The sequence below is a fragment of the Hyla sarda genome, chromosome 8 (assembly GCF_029499605.1).
Source record: "Hyla sarda isolate aHylSar1 chromosome 8, aHylSar1.hap1, whole genome shotgun sequence".
NCBI classification, from domain to species: domain Eukaryota; kingdom Metazoa; phylum Chordata; class Amphibia; order Anura; family Hylidae; genus Hyla; species Hyla sarda.
This window is the reverse complement of record NC_079196.1, coordinates 183358926-183376725: the sequence shown is the minus strand read 5'-3', so window position 1 is coordinate 183376725 and position 17800 is coordinate 183358926. Positions and strand designations below refer to the sequence as shown.

The 17800-nt window shown below is 43.3% G+C and overlaps 1 protein-coding gene across 5 annotated transcripts in view; it reads right to left on the bottom strand.

Moving 5' to 3' along the window:
- CLEC16A (C-type lectin domain containing 16A) overlaps positions 1-17800 on the bottom strand; it is a 318383-nt gene that overhangs the window by 237172 nt on the left and 63411 nt on the right. For all 5 annotated transcript variants that reach the window (XM_056536465.1, XM_056536467.1, XM_056536468.1 and 2 more), the window contains exon 8: positions 8299-8352. In XM_056536465.1, coding sequence (XP_056392440.1) covers positions 8299-8352 — 54 coding nt within the window. The remainder of the gene's footprint in view (positions 1-8298; positions 8353-17800) is intronic.

Here is a 17800-nt window from a genome sequence, read left to right as displayed (position 1 = left end):
CTAATATATCCTGTGTCACATATTCAAGTACCTTCCAGCCAAGGACAGAATAAGGACACCGCCAGCAGTTTATTTATTTTATTTCCGATTCTCGTGAATGCAATTTAAAAGGGTTTAGGGTGGCCTCCAAGTGCATTATTAAGCGGATCTCCAGAAATGCCCTAATTTGCTAGCGAGCAGAGCTCTTTCAGAGGTTTATAAGGTCAATTCATGTAGAAACTTAAATGCTTATAGGGCGTCAGGACAAAGCACATTTATTTATTTTAAGGCAAGGCTATGAACGGGATGGGCTCCAAATGCTGAAAGCCATTCCAGTAATTCAAAGATCAATAAAGTCCCATGTGCTAAGGGTTAGGGAGCAAGGATGAATAATGAATATTATATACCTGAATTTGGTATGGCACAGTTTATTTCAGATAAGCAGTGTATACAAGGACTATACGTAAAACTGTGGGTATGTAAAATGACACAGGAGGGTGAACTCTTTAATTCAGCATTTTAAAACTGTTGAACTGGTTTACATAGGGACACTATGGTTATAACACTAAAGAGTGTGGTTGAGAAACAAATCAACTATTTCAGCAAAGAAAAAACACATTTAGTGCAGGGTACTGTTTATTAACCCCTTAAACCCACCCAGAGGGAACCTTTGGGGAGATTTATGAAAACCATTGCAGAGGAAAAGTTGACCAGTTGCCCATAGAAACCAATCAGATAGTTTCTTTCATTTTTCAGAGGCCTTTGTAAAAAAGAAAGAAGCGATCTGATTGGTTGCTATGATCAACTGGTCAACTTTTCCTCTGCAAAGGTTTTAAAAATCTCATCAATTAAGTGGTCAGGTCAGAACTAATACAGCACAGGACCTCAATCCAATAACGTCACATAGGACATCGGATAAATTAAATGACAGCAGTTTTATTGTCCGCACACATTAACGAGCTTCTGGCCCGGATCGGGCCCTTCGTCAGGAAAAGTGCGTGAGCCCAGAAACGCGTTCATGTGTGATAACAATAAAACTGCTGTAATTTCATCTATCCGATGCCCAATTTGGCAATATGGCACAATTTTTGCACACACTGGGGAGATTCTCAAAAACTACTGTAATTTCTATTCCAGCGATATTATTCACACCTTTTTTTTTTCTCCTCACATTTTCAAAGGTCTTTTGTGCAGCTTTGAAAATATGAAAATATGTGAAAATTAATTTTTGCACCACCTTTGTCAAAATTTGGCAGCAAAATTGCCATTTTTTGGGGGGTCTAAATTTTACATCCCAGAAGATTCTGCTGCTAATGAAATATTCCATGTTTACTAGTGCCCAGACAAAAGATATCTGTATAACTAAAACATTTCTAGCTTAAATGTGAGTGCAGGTGCAGTGACCAAGAAAAAAATAAAAAATATATATACCGTATTTATCGGCATATAAAACGCACCCCCATTTTAACAGGAAAATTTAAGTAAAAAATAAAATAAAATGTAAAATAAATGACTTTGACTAAATGCCACACCATCCCCCCAACTTCGTTTTCTTCTGCACCTCAGTTTGGTCCCGCCCCTCCAGTGCCACATCATTCCTTCACTTTTATCAGTCCCTGTGACACATTTACCCCTCTCATCACCACCCCACATGTCTCATCATCCCCCCCATGTCTCATCATTACCCCCTGTCATAGACCACCACTAGCCATACAGAAATTAAGCCTTTAGTGCCTCCCTCACCATCGTTTTCCCCTGTCTCATCATCCCCCATCCTGTCTCATCATCCCCCCCGTCTCATCATGCCCCCATCATTCCCCCCTCATCATCCCCCACCGTCTCATCATGCCCCCATAATTCCCCCCCTCATCATTTCCCCGTCTCATCATCCCCCCACCCTGTCTCATCATGTCCCCATCATTCCCCCCCTCATCATTTCCCCGTCTCATCATGCCCCCATAATTTCCCCCCTCATCATTCCCCCCTGTCTCATCATCCCCCCACCCTCTCTCATCATGTCCCCCATCATTCCCCCCTCATCATCCTCCCACCCTGTCTCATCATGTCCCCCATCATGTTCCTCCCAGTGATCTTTAACCTGCGGACCTCCAGATGTTGCTAAACTACAACTCCCAGCATGCACGGAAAGCCAACGGCTTTCGGCGGCGAAATGAAAAGTGACGTCACTGATGCCGCGCAGAGAAGCCGGTAGAGGACGTCACTCATCTGCTTCACTGACCGCAGCCAGGTAAGGAAAATAAACAAAACTATGAAAAGCAGCAAAAGGGGGAATGATGAGGGAGGGGGGAGGTAGGGAAAATGAAAAGTAAAGCTGTTCCTTGTTTTCTCCCGCACTATCCACAGGTACTGGTGGATAGTGCGGGAGATGCTGATTAAAAGGTAGGGCAGATCCGGACAAGGTAGGGCTACCTGTGGATAGTGCGGGAGAAAACAAGTGACAGTTTTCCTTTATAGCAGAGCGGGAAAGAGACACCGCTTAAAGTGGCCGCGGCCGTGCTGCTAATACTTAACAAGCAGCCGCTGCTGCGGCCACTTTAAATCAGTGACCAGAAGATTTATCGGCGTATAACACGCAGACGGGCTTTTTGCATTAACCCCCTAAGGACGCAGGGTTTTTCAGTTTTTGCGCTTTCGTTTTTACCCCCTTACCTTTTAAAAATCATAACCCTTTCAATTTTCCACCTAAAAATCCACATTATGGATTATTTTTTGCGTCACCAATTCTACTTTGCAGGGACATTAGTCATTTTACCAAAAAATTCACGGCGAAACGGAAAAAAAAAATCATTGTGCGACAAAATCGAACATTTTGTAACTTTTGGGGGCTTCCGTTTCTACGCAGTGCCTATTTCGGTAAAAATGACACCTTATTATTCTGTAGGTCCATACGGTTAAAATGATACCCTACTTATACAGGTTTGATTTTGTGGTACTTCTGGAAAAAATCATAACTACATGCAGGAAAATTTATACGTTTAAAAATGTCATCTTCTGACCCCTATAACTTTTACAATTACAATTTTTGTTTTGATCAGACTTTTTGATTACTTTTTATTAATTTTTTAATTGTATAAAAAGTGACCAAAAATAAGCTTTTTTGGACTTTGGAATTTTTTTTACGTGTACGCCATTGACCGTGCGGTTTAATTAACGATATATTTTTATAGTTCGGACATTTACGCACGCGGCGATACCACATATGTTTATTTTTATCTACACTGTTTTTTTTGTTTTTTAATGGGAAAAGGGGGGTGATTATTATTAGGGAAGGGGTTAAATGACCTTTATTAACACTTTTTTTTTTGCAGTGTTATAGGTCCCATAGGTACCTATAACACTGCACACACTGATCTCTCATGCTGTTCACTGGCGTGTATTAACACGCCTGTGATCAGTGTTATCGGCGCTTGACTGCTCCTGCCTTGATCTCAGGCACGGAGCAGTCATTCGTCGATCAGACACCGAGGAGGCATGCAAGGGCCCTCCCGATGCCCTGTAAGCAGTTCGGGACGCCGCAATTTCACCGCAGCGGTCCCGAACAGCCCGACTGAGCAGCAAGGTTACTTTCACTTTAGACGCGGTGGTCAGCTTTGATCGCCGCGTCTGAAGGGTTAATACAGGGCATCACCGCGATCGCTATCGTTGATAGCCGCCGGGACCGACCCGATATGCCACGGGGACACGGCGTGACCCAGCGACATATCACGGGAGCCGGCGGAGGACGTAAATATACGTCCTTCGTCGTTAAGGGGTTAAATTTAAGTTTTAAAAGTGTGTGTTATACGCCGATAAATACGGTATATATATTTTTTTTTAAATAACATTTTTCAATAATAATTATTTCTTTTTTTAATAATTCCTTAAATAACACCTTTTCCCAAAAAAACTAAGAAAAAAAAACTTCAACCATTTCTGTGATTCACTATCAAAAAGCTGGTATGAATTTTTTTTTATGTAAACTGGACTCTCACCCCATTAAAAATATAATGTAAAGCAGGCAATATACGTGGACACGCCCACTTTTACAAACCGGACGTGAACAGTGTAAACTGCGGAACAAAGCTCTTTTTTTTTGGCTCTTGTTTTTAATTTTTTGGCTCAAAATTCTTTGAGAATCTCCTCCACTGTATACATTTTGTACATCTTACATGTTTTCAAAAATATGTGAATGAACAGAGCCAAAGACACGTTTCCATTTTCTTTATGATCGTATATGGAATTTTTTCTCTATGAACCAGTAGGGAGAGCCCCTAAATATCCCAGTGTACCCAGCCCTTAATTTCAATGGCTACCATGTAATACTACACCTGGCTGGCAGCCACTACCTCTCCAGCAATTACGGCGGTCTACCAGGGGCTTTTATAAACCAGAGTGCAGAGATGAGATGACCAGCAAGGATTGCTTCATGAAATCACTCCATAAAAATATATACTACAATTCAAAGGTAAAATAAAAAGCAAGCTATTGTGATTTTTCAACCATCTCCTTGTTATACGATTATATTACCTTACCTATAAAAGCCTCATATTTGACTTCTAGTATTGACCTAGGTGTGTCAAGTGCATGTTAATAAAATAGGATGTTTACCCAAAGCCACAGGAGGAACTTGGCATGTGATCTGGTTGAAGTGCTTGAAGTTCTGCGCTAAACGTGTTTAAACAGAACAGATTACACTGAATGTGGGAGATTTACCAAAACCTGTCCAGAGGAAAAGTTGCTGTGTTGCTCATAGCAACCAATCAGATTGCTTCTTTCATTTTTAAAAAGGCCTGTGAAAAATGAAAGAAGCGCTCTGATTGGTTGCTATGGGCAACTCAGCAATTTTTCCTCTGGACAGGTTTTGGTAAATCTCCCCCAATGTCCTTAAAAGGGTACTCACATTTAGTTCCGAATGATGTGTGCGTGGGGTAGGCCATGCCCCATGTGACATTAGGCTACGCCGTCACGCCCCCTCCCATAGACTTGCATTGAGCAGGCATGGGGAGTGGACATCACGAGGGGGAGTGGACGATCCCTGCAGAGCGCACACAGCGTTCGGAACGAAATATTCCGAACACTGGCCAGTGGAGTACCCCTTCAACCTTGGGGGGTGCAACGGCTTCAGAAAGTTTTCAGACCCTTTTTCACAAAGTGAAAACCGAATTTTAGAATTGTTTTCACAAGGACAGAAGTATTCAGACCCTTTACTATGAAACTTGAAATTCAGCTCTGGCTCCTCCCATTTCTCTTGATCACCTTGATTGGAGTAACCTGTGGTTAAGTCAGATGATTGGACAGGATTTGGAAAAACACAGCCCTGTTTATAAAAGGCCTTATGACTGGCAATCTATATTAGAGAAGGATTGAGTGTGTTTTTGGGACCTCCCCATTGTTCTTGAGGAGATAAGCCACCACCTGACACATGAATGCTTAGCTAAGACGAGCATTCATGTGTGGGGAGGATATCAGAGAAATAGCAGATGGTCTATGAGCATTTGGCTGACAGCTATCTTATGAATATGGTAAACGTAACATTTTTTTTTCATGAACCTGTGAAATATTACTTTGATGGTCCGATAATGGTCACGGGATGAGGAGGAGATTTTTACTGTCTTTTATTGCACATGTTTCAGTAGTTATTAGACACAGCCTGAAAATGTTTGCAGTATAAATCACCAAGCTCTTGTAATAATGCCTAACTGAATACTACCCAAATAATCAATAGTAATTGCTATACTACTTAAATAATCAATAGTTAAGAAGAACCTGCCAACTACAGAAAAGAAATACAACAGACAACCCCTAAGGCTTTATATAAACACAGTATTTTGGGCTATTTTTTGAACCATAAAGTGGATGTTTTGCAGCTTAACCCATTGAGGACAAAGCCCAATTCCTTTGTTGCAGTAATGTTTTTTCTTCCTCACCATAACTTATATTTCCATCTACTGACCCATTTTAGGACTTGTTTTCTGCTCAACCAATTGTACTTTGTAATGATACTTTTCATTTTACAATAAAATATTTGGCACAACAAAAAAATATTGTTTGTGGGTAGAAATTAAAAATAAAACCGCAATTTTATTTCATTTATACACAGTGCACTATATGGTAAAAATGACATGCTCTCTCTATGCTGTAGGTCAATATGATTAAAAAACAGTACCCATATGTAGATGCTTTTTTTTTGTATTGTACAGCTTTTAAAAAAAGTCAAACTTTTTAAACAAAATAAGTAAGCTTAAAGTAACCTTATTCAGACCACTACAACCTTTGATCAGTACCCCTTTTGCACATATGACTTTTTGATCAGTTTTTATTTTTTATTTTTCTTGAATAAGATGTGACCAAAAATCAGCAATGATACTTTTGATACTTTTTCAGGTTAACGTCATTCACCATAGGTGATCATAAACATTGTGTTTTAACCCTTGCAGGACGCCGGGCAGGAGCTTAATGCGCGTCATAGCCGGGATCCTTGGCTAATGCCGGAGATCAACAATCGGGATGATGTCTGGCATTAAAAATGTAAAGAAATCCGATCCCAGCAGCTTAGTGGAACTGATCGGGACACTCACAGTACAATCGCAGGGTCTCGATCAGCTGAGAGGACGGGCAGAGGGTCCCTACCTGCCTTCGGCCCGTCCTATCTGTGCGCCAATGCTGCAGAAAGCCCTGGCAACCTGTAGCAATGAAGCGCTGTTAACAACGATCAATGTTGTGCTATGGCACAGTAATATTGTTCAGTGAATGCAATCAAAAGATTGCATGTAACATTCCCCTAAGGTGACTAAAAAATAGTGCATAAAAAAAGTTTTACATTTTTTAATGAATGTAAATAAGCCCCTTTGCTAATAAAAGGGAAATAACCCAATTTTATAAAATTATATAAACAAATATAAACATAAACTTAAGTGTTATCGCTGCATGCGTAATTATCTGAATTTTTAAAATACAATGTTAAATAAACTACACAATCAATTGTAAACATGTTAAAAAATACCAAATCCAGAATTTCTTATTATTGGCCATTTAATCCAGCATACATTTTTTTTTTTTTATAAAAAGCAATCAAAAAGTCCCATGAAAACAAAAATGGCGCAAAAACTACAGATCATGGTGCAAAAAATTAGGCCGTTATACATCCCCAGAGGTCCAAAGATGACAATTTTAAGCATACTAATTTGTGTACAAAAAGTTATAACTTTTTTAAACTAGTAAAATAAAACAAAGTAATAAAAAAAAAAAAAAAGATATCCCATTCTGTCTAGAATGAAAAAATAAACCTTTACTTTACCTTCTATGCGCCCCCAGTGCCTCCAGTATCCTGCTTCTGGCCTCTGGTGCGATCCTCTTCCTGGTGTCACAGGTCAATCAGTCACAGTGCAGCTCAGTGAATCACTGCCCGCAGAGGTGTCCCCCCTCTGTCAGTGATTGGTTGAGTGGCAATGGGACATGGCCCAAGCACCAGGAAGAAGAACAGGGCCAAAGCTCAATGTCACATTACCGCTCAGCCAATCACTGCCCAATGCAGGACATCTCTGCGGTGAGCGGTTGACTGATCTGCAGCGTGACAGATCGACCCCCATAACTAAGAAGAGGATCGTACTGGAGCCAATAACAGAGGCAACAGGGAAGCATGGGAGGTAATTAAAGGTTTATTTTACTTTTATACCAGACAAAATAGGCATATACTCTACTATTGGATAGCCCCTTTAATAAAACGGCTAAAACAAATGCCTTTAAAAAAAAACTATATGGGAACATAGCGTAAAGTGAATGGATTAGGCCGCAAATTTTGTCAATACTGTGATACGTGCACAATGTGGTTTATTTTCAAATTTAAAGGAAATCTGAATATTCATGGTTGCTGGTCATGTGAATGCTTGCACTTACTGAGCGTTCATGTGAACAGCGTCCATGAATATTCAAATTCACCCGGTGGCCCACCTCCTGTGCGCAATCCGCTGAAGATAGAAGCGGACCTTCAGAGGGACACCACGCCAGACTGAAGGTACGTATTTAACTCCTTGATCCCGCATCGGTCTCCTTTTCACCCACACTATAACCCAGTGTTTTGGGTTTAGTGTGGGTGAACCAGATGACCGTTTTCCATTAAATCGAGGGATGGTGCATTATATGGTTTATGTACTATCAGCAAAAAGGCCATTAAAATAGATGAGAAGTCTAACTAATGATAAATTACATACTGGGAAAACCAGTCTTATCCATAGCTGAAGCACAAGAAACTGAAAAAATGATAAACCCCCTCATTGAGCTGTTACATTTTCCATCTTAGTAGCTAATATAAGAACTTACCTGGGATAACAGGTACAAGGAAACTTGAGGACTTATTTGTGGACGGTCTGCTGCCTAAAGGTAACAAAATCAAGAGAAAGGTAGTAAATATTTCTAAATACGGTAATAATAAGAACATAACTTAAAGCGTAACTCCGATGCTGGTCTGGTGGCAGGATGTCTGTTAAAATCTTCTGGCCACTTCCAAGCTCAAGACTTGCACTTGACTAAAGCAAATCAGCACACAGATTAGTTGAAAGTCCCATTTACTTGCATGGGACTTCTGGCACATCCATTTCAAGATTGCTTAAGCAGCAGGAAAGTATTGGGTTACAAAGCTTCAAAGAGGTTTAAACAGATATTCTGTCACTGGACCAGCATCGAGTTATGTTTTAATTTTAACTCTAGAAAATAGCAGGCTGCATTAATATAAGCATCTCTTCAATACAGTGAATAGTGATATTCAGGGATTTAAAAGATGTACTCCAGTAGAAAACTATTTTTTACTTAACCTCTGTATGCTTCACAGGAAGTTATTTTCTTTTTAAATGTATTTTCTGTCTGACCACAGTGCTCTCTGCTGACACCTCAGTTCGTATCAGGAACTGTCCAGAGGAGGTGAGGTTTACTATAGGGATTTGCTTGTACTCTTCACAGTTCCTGATACGGACAGAGATGTCAGCAGAGAGTGCTGTGGTCAGATTGAAAAGAACTCCAGAAAGAAACACAACTTCCTCTGGAGCATACAGAAGCTGATAAGTACTGGAAGGATTAACATTTTTAAATAGAAGTAATTTACAAATCTGGATAACTTTCTGGCACCAGTTGATTTGAAAAATTTGTTTTCCACCGGAGTACCCCTTGAATGGCAATTATTATTAACCCCTTAAGGACGCAGGACGTAAATGTACGTCCTGGTGCGGTGGTACTTAACGCACCAGGACGTACATTTAAGTCCTGTACATAACCACGGGCATCGGAGCGATGCCCGTGTTATGCGCGGCTGATCCCGGCTGCTGTTCGCAGCCAAGGACCCGCCAGCAATGGCCGGCGCCCGCGATCTCGCGGGCGTCCGCCATTAACCCCTCAGATGCCGGGATCAATACAGATCCCGGCATCTGCGGCAGTACGCAATTACAATGAATGATCTGATGGCCCGCAGCGCTGCTGCGAGGATCAGATCATTCAGAACGCCGCAAGGAGGTCCCCTAACCTGCCTCTGTCCGGCTCCCGGCATCTTCTGCTCTGGTCTGAGATCGAGCAGACCAGAGCAGGAGATGACCGATAACACTGATCTGTTCTATGTCCTATACATAGAACAGATCAGTATTAGCAATCATGGTATTGCTATGAACAGTCCCCTATGGGGACTATTCAAGTGTAAAAAAAAAATGTAAAAAAATGTAAAATTTAAAGTTAAAAAAAAAAGTGAAAAATCCCCTCCCCCAATAAAAAAGTAAAACGTACGTTTTTTTCCTATTTTACCCCCAAGAAGCATAAAAAAAAAATTTAAGAGACATATTTGGTATCGCCGCGTGCGTAAATGTCCGAACTATTAAAATAAAATGTTAATGATCCCGTACAGTGAACGGCGTGAACGTAAAAAAAAAATTAAAAGTCCAAAATTGCTACTTTTTTAATACATTTTATTAAAAAAAATATATAAAAAATGTATTAAAAGTTTATTATAGGCAAATGTGGTATCAAAAATAAGTACAGATCATGGCACAAAAAATGAGCCCTCATACCGCCGCTTATACGGAAAAATGAAAAAGTTATATCAAAATAAAGGGATTATAAACGTACTAATATGGTTAAAAAGTTTGTGATTTTTTTTAAGCACAACAATAATATAAAAGTATGTAATAATGGGTATCATTTTAATCGTATTGACCATAAGAATAAAGAACACCCGTCATTTTTACCGTAAATTGTACGGCGTGAAAACGAAACCTTCCAAAATTTGCAAAATTGCGTTTTTCTTTTTAATTTCCCCACAAAAATAGTGTTTTTGGTCGCGCCATACATTTTATGATATAACGAGTGATGTCATTACAAAGGACAACTGGTCATGCAAAAAACAAGCCCTCATACTAGTCTGGTGATGAAAATATAAAAGAGTTATGATTTTTAGAAGGCGAGGAGGAAAAAGCGAAAACGTAAACATTTTATTGTCTGAGTCCTTAAGGCCAAAATGGGCTGAGTCCTTAAGGGGTTAAATGAGATATACTAATACAGTGTAAGCCTCAAATAACTGGAGAACATGAACCGCTTCCTTTTAGTCTAATTTTGGTGATGGGCAGAACAAGTATATTTTTTTATTCTTAAAGTAAAATCTGTTTCTCGGAGCCTCATAGGGGGACACAGGAACCGTGAGTATATGCTGCTTGTCACTAAGAGGCGACACTAGGCAAAAAAAGAAGTTGGCTCCTCCCAGCAGAATATACCTGCCCACTGACTCTGAGCTAAATCAGCTTAGTCCCAAAGCAGTAGGAGAAAGCCAAAAAGAGAAAAACAACATTGTCCGAGGAACAACCCAGACAAAAAAAATACAACTGAGCCCCTCACCGAGAGACAACCAACCAAAACTTGGAAACCAACAACAGCTGATAGGTGGGTGCTGTGTACCCCAATGAGGCTCCAAGAAATAGATTTTACAGGAAGTATAAAAAACTCTACTTTTCTCTGTCGCCTCATTGGGGGACACAGGAACCGTGGGGTGTCCTAAAGCAGTCTCTGGGGTGGGAAGAACAAAATCCCAGCAAGAAGAAGTCAGGCGGAGGACTGAGCCACCGCCGCCTGCAAAACCTTGTAACCAGGACTCGCATTGGCAGATGCAAACGTGTGCACCTGATAGAACTTGGCAAAAGTGAACACGGACGACCAAGTGGTCGCCTTGAATAGCAGAAGCCCTGTTCCAGACTGCCCAAGAGGCCCCCACGGAGTGGGAAGAATGAGCTGTAACTCGAAAGGGCGGGACCTTCCCTTTACAGCAATACGCTTCTGAAATGGCCGACCGGATCCACCTGGAGATGGTCGCCTTAGAAGCAGGAAACCCCCTACGCAGACCATCGGAATCACAAACAGCGAGTCACAGCGCCGAAAAGAAGAAGTGACCGACAAATAGGCCTTGAAGACCCGAACCAAGTCCAACTTATGGAGAGAGCATTCCAGAGGACGGGAAGGGTCGGGACAAAAAAGGAGGGGAGAATGATGTCCTCATTCAGGTGGAACCACCTTTGGCAGAAAGGAAGGGACCAGACGGAGCACAGCTTTATTCAGGTGAAGTATAAGAAAGGGAGAATGGCAGGAAAAGGCAGCCAACTCAAAGACCCTCCAAATAGAGGTAATGGCCACGAGGAAGGCTACCTTCCAAGAAAGGAAACGAAGAGAGACAACACCAAATTTAAGTCCCAAGGAAGAGTGGGAGACCTGTAAGGAGGAGTCTCATGGGCCAACCCTTGTAAAAAGGTACGGATGTGAGAGTCGGACACCAAAGGGGGGTTGGAAAAGAACAGAGAGAGTGTGGACACTTGACCCTTCAAGGAACTGAGTGCCAGATGCGTTTCCAAACCAGCCTGCAGGAAAGACAGGAGGTTAGGGAGAGAAAAAAACAAAAAAACTGTGGGAGACAGAGATCGGGTCCCACACCAGCGAAAGTAAGCCCGCCAGGTACGATGATAAATCCTGGCCGAAAAGGTCTTCCGGGCGCGAAGCATAGGGCGAATGATTTGGGCAGAAAACTCCTTGGCCTTCAACACTGCGGTTTCAACCCCCAAACCGTTAAATGCAGCGGAAGTGAATTCGGGTGAAAAAGGGGGCCCTGAGAGAGAAGATCGAGATGATCGGGAAGACGCACTGGAACGTTGCGAGGAGGTGGATGACGCACACCGCGGCCAATCCGGGGCTATGAGAATCGCAGAGACGCTTTCCGCCTTGAGCTTCCGGATCACCCTGGTAAGAAGAGGAAGCGGAGGGAATAGATACGAAGGGAGAAGTCGGACCAAGGGATCACAAGCGTGTCCGCGGCAAGGGCCAGAGGGTCCCTGGATCTGGCTACAAAGTTGGGAACCTGATGGTTCCAGCGGGACGCAAACAGGTCCACGTCCGGAGTCCCCCAATGGGTGCATATGGTTGCAAACACCTCCGGATGGAGAGACCACTCTCCAGAGTTGGCTGTTGTGCGACTGAGAAAGTCCGCCTTCGAATTGTCCACTCCCGAAATGTGGACTGCCGAAATCGAGGGAACTGGGCACTCCGCCCAGGCAAAAATCCTGGCCACTTCCGCCATCGCCACGGCACTGAGGGTGCCCCCCTGGTGATTTATGTATGTATTTGTCCGTTTGGATTCGAAAACCAAAAAGGACCGAAAGAAAGACTCCCAATGCCGAAGGCATAGGAAAATTGCCCTCAGTTCCAGAACATTGATTGGGAGACGGAACTCCTTGGAGGACCATCAGCCCAGGTTCATCCAGACCTGGTACACTCCTCCCCAGCCCAGGAGACTGACATCGGTCGTCAAGACCCGCCACTGGAGGGGGAGGAAGAAACGACCCTCCCAGAGAAGAGGGGACTGAAGCCACCAGAGCAGGGAGTGGCAAACTCGAGGGGACAACCAGATGGGACAAAGAAGAGAAAGGGGAGACTTGTCCCATTGGGATAGGATAGCTAGTTGCAGGGGACGATACCTGAACTGGGCAAAGGGAACTGCCTCCATGGACACTACCATCCTGCCCAGGACCATCATGCAGATTCTGATCGAGACTGGAGTCGCGCGGTGGAGGAGACTAACTCCCTTGCTCAACGCGTGTCTCTTGGCCCCGGAAGCCGAATCCTGGCTGCCGCAGTGTCGAAGTGTAGTCCCAGGAAAACCAGGGACTGGGAGGGAGAGAGATTGGATTTGGCCTGGTTGACAATCCAGCGGAACTGCTCCAGGGTTTGAAGAGTGATGTGGAAACTTTGCAGGTTCTCCGACAGAGGGAACCTTCACCATCAGGTCGTTCAGATAAGGAAGCACAGAAACTCCCCAAGAGCGGAGGATGGCGATCACTGCCACGAGGATCTTGGTGAAGATACGAGGAGCCGTGGCCAGCCCAAAGGGCAGAGCCACAAACTGAAAGTGACTGGCAGGAACCGCAAACCGTAGAAAGCAGATGGGGACATGCAGGTAAGAATCTTGAGGACAGGAACTCGCCTGGGTCCATGGAAACGATTACTGATCTCAGAGATTCCATGCGAAAATGTCGCAGACAAAAGTGGCGATTGAGTAGTTTGAGATCCAGTATGGGACGAACCCTGCCTTCCTTTTTGGGGACCACAAAAAGATTGGAGTAGAACTCCTGAAAAACACCGAGAAGGAACCGGCACAGTCACGCCTTGGGAAAGCAGGTTTTGGAGGGTGGACAAAAAAGGGACAGACGACCACCCACCTGAGGAGACGCCCCGGGTGGGGGGCGCCCTCAGGCAGAGGAAGGCTTGGAGGAATTGGACTTAGAGGAAAAGCGGCCCAACTGGGCACCAGAATTCCAGGGGGCGCCTTACGGTCCTGAGAAGCCGAGGCTTTGTCCGTTCGGGTTGAGGCGAACCGAAATGGACGAAAGGAAGAGACCTTACGAGGTGAACCAGTATGCCTAAAACGGTATTGCGGCAACAAAAAAAACTTTTGCCGCCCGTGGCCTCAGAAATGATTTCATCCAATCCCTTAACAAATAACCAGACTCCTGAGAAAGGAAGTTCCATAAGAGAGTGCTTGAAAGCGGCGTCCGCATTCCATGCTTTGTCCCACATGACCAGGTTACCAGAAGCAAAGGTCGCACAGTAGGATGATTCCAGGGCTGCCAGAAAGTAAACCCTGGCGAAGCTGGGAATCCCAAGCCGAGAGAGCACTGGACATCCAGGTAGATGCAAACGCTGGTAAAAGCTGCTTCCACACCGCATCCAGGAGTTCATCAAACTCAACATGAGAACTGAAGACCAGGGGGGGGGGGGGGGGAGTCTCTCCCTGCAGAAAGAGACTTCTGGAACTGCCTCGGAAGATCCAGGGTCCCGCAAGTGAAAGGGGTCTCTGACAGCTGATACCAGACTGTCCACCAAGTCCGACGTACGGGACATTTCCTCTGAGTCCGAAGGCGGGTCCGACTCTGTGTCATCAAGTTCTTCAGGAGACTTGGAACGGACCGTATGATCCCTGGAGTGGGATGAGGTGGACCTGGAACCCCGTGGAGGAGACCCTGAGCGGCTCCTGGAGGAACAGCTGTGGGAGAGAGGCTGCGGCAAGCAGGAGAGCTGGAGGAAGAGCTGCACCTTTGAGGGGAGGCCAAGCACTTCTTTCTCGGGCGCTTGTGAGGAGAGCGCCTGGAGGAGCAAAGCTGGGAAACCGCCAAAGTGTCCTGGACAGATGGCTGCAAGGAAGGGGGGGGATTGGACGATGGGAGCGATACTCACTGAGGCTGATATACTCACTCAAGGCGTCTTCAGCCAGTATGGTGCCATGCTGCGTCATGCCAGGCCACAAAAGGCAGGGCAAGCAGGGGCCAGAGGGGGACCCGGACACAGGGTTGACCACTTGAAACTAATCGTTGACGAGGGGGTTAACGGAACATGCCTTATGTGCCGTGCCCCTACTTCACAGTGGGAGACCAGGCAGCACTATGGTCCTGTCCTCCCAACCTATGAAAATAAAAAGGAGAAAAAAATCTAACTGGAGCTAAATTTAAAAGAAAAAGACCAGGTCTGGAGAGCTCCAGACCTGTGTTTGCCTCCTACTGACACTAAACTAAAACTGATTAGCTCAGAGTCAGTGGGTAGGTATATCCTGCTGGGAGGAGCAGACTTCTTTTTTTGCCTAGTGTCGCCTCCTAGTGGCAAGCCGCACAAACAAATGGTTCCTTTGTCCCCCAATGTAGGCGACCGAGAAAATTTTGCCTTTTACACTATTCTTCAATATAACATTTTTTTTATTTTTTTTTTATCAAACAAAACCCTAACCTTCTGTTACTTCCACTAATGCATGTAGAGGGTTTATGTAAAAAATGTGTACACACATATGCAGCAAATACGCACATCTACTGTTTTATGTGTACAGTACATCAAATATGTATTTATGTTAAAAAAAGAAAAATAAAATATGAGTAAAAGTATACTTTTTATAATTTTCCTATTAGTCTTTTAGGGTGCATTCACACCACATTTCAGAGATCAGGCTGAGAAATGTCAAAACCGTCCGCTGCTGTATCCCAGCCAGACCGGCGCAGAATCTCATTCATTTAAATGTGCCGACCGGAGTCAGATACTGACTCCGTTCGGCTCATTTTTGCCCCGTATCTGTTTTTGTGGCCGGACTCAAAACAGCGGTATACCAAATATACAAAAATGGGTATGGGGCAAAAATGAGCCGACCGTAGTCACTATCTGACTCTGGCTGGCGCATTTAAATGAATGAGATTTGGTGGGATACGGCAGCAGCCGGTTTTGAAATTTCCCAACCAGATCTCTGAAACGTGGTGTGAATGCACTCTTACCTGTAAAGAAAGCTGTAAAATTCAAAAATCCTGTTGAGGCTACATTCAAATCACGACTTTATGACATATTGTTTTGCATCAGTTTTTTTTATGCAGAACGTATGCCTTAAAAATTGACAAAACTATGCAAATGTGTGCTCTGAAATGAAACTGCATACGGTTTTAAACCATATGCGGTTTGAATTCAGAGGTCCGGTTGAATCAGTTTTTGTAAAAAATAAAAACTTACTTTTTTTTGGTTAACACTTTAGTGCAATAAAGTTCCAATTGTTTTATTGAAATTCAAAGGAAAGTAGGTGTGGTTTGCTATGTGCAAGAAAAAAAACGTATCCCAAAAAACGTATAGCCCTGTAGACAGATCCGCTTTTTATTTACTTCAATGTTAAAAAAAAAAACGTATACAGTGGATATACGGTTTTTAAACAGAACACAAAACAGTAGTAGACTGGGGTTGTGTGTACGGCAAAAAATGCACAGAACCGTACAAGTACAAAAACGTACACAATCCGATAAATCTTGTAGCATATGTTTTTGTATTGGAGGTCAATGGTTTGCTATATGGTTGCATACAGTTTTCTATTACAAAACAGTATACGGGAACCAATGAGAATGCACCCTAAGGGTCTATTCATATGTACAGTATTCGGTGGAGATTTGATGTACAGGATTTGAAGCGGTGTTCAGTCATTCAGTTTACATGGGAAACTGCAGCATAAACTCCTGTGCATCAAATCTGCGCAGAATACTGTACGTGTGAATAGACCATAAAAGTTTTTTTTTCCCTCTTCAGCCTTTGAGCCCACATAAAAAAGTTTAATATGTTTTTCAGGCAGTATGTAAAATACACAATCATGGATAGCAAAATCATGACATAAACAGTACCTTACTTGTCCTACATTTACTTATTTTAGGAAAAGGAAAAAAAAACAACGAATCAAATTTTTTACAGGAAGATGAGGTCACCAGGAAATGTGTGTCGCACAGATTATTTGTTTCCAAAGAACCAATAAATAAGCCACAATTACTATGAATTACAGGGTTACCTAGAAACATAGACTACTGTTAGCAGGAGAAGACCACCTGGTCCATCTAGTCTGCCCCTATATGATTCCCTTTATTTTTATTTTAGGATAGATATATGTTTACGCCAGGCATGCTTACTTTCACTTAAAGGGGTACTCCGGCGCTAAGACAACTTATCCCCTATCCAAAGGATTCCACACCCCCGCCCCGTGTGATGTCACGCTCCGCCCCCTCACTGCAAGCCTATGGGAGGGGGCGTGACAGAATGACGCCCCCTCCCCTAGGCTTGCATTGAGGGGGCAGAGCGTGATGTCACACAGGGCGGGGCCGTGACATCACAATGCTCCGGCCTCCTTTGGATAGGGGATAAGATGTCTTAGTGCCGAAGTACCCCTTTAATGCAGATTTATGGACCACATGTTCTGGAAGTTTGTTCCAAGCAACTACTACTCTTTCTGTACAATAATAAGTTCTCATGTTGCTCCTTATTTTTCCCCCAGCTCAGTGTTCAGGTTCCTAATAAAAACTTTGTTTAGTCTTTTAATATATTTTAAGGTTTCCATCATGTCCTCCCTTTCCATACTTTCCTTCAGACTAAACAGATTTAGGGTTTTTCAACATAAGTTGATTTTAGTACTTACCTGGCAGACACTAATGGACATGCTTAGGAAGGATCTGCGCTTGTCTTGGGGCTAAATGGCTATGTTGTGAGATTACCATAACACTGTGGCTAGCTGTGACCCTACCCATGGAGTGCAAATCAAGTGGATGGGGAATCTTGCCAAAAGAGAAATGTGAAATTAGAATTGTGCCCCCCACTGAGATCACACAGCTACATGTATTGTGTAGCCCTGGCATCAAACAGATGATCTGTGACTACACAACACCATGCTATCAATTCTGGCAGCTTCCTCAGCAGTTTCATACTTGTTCTGCTCACAAGAGTTGAAAAGATCCATCAAATCACTAAAAGGCTTAGC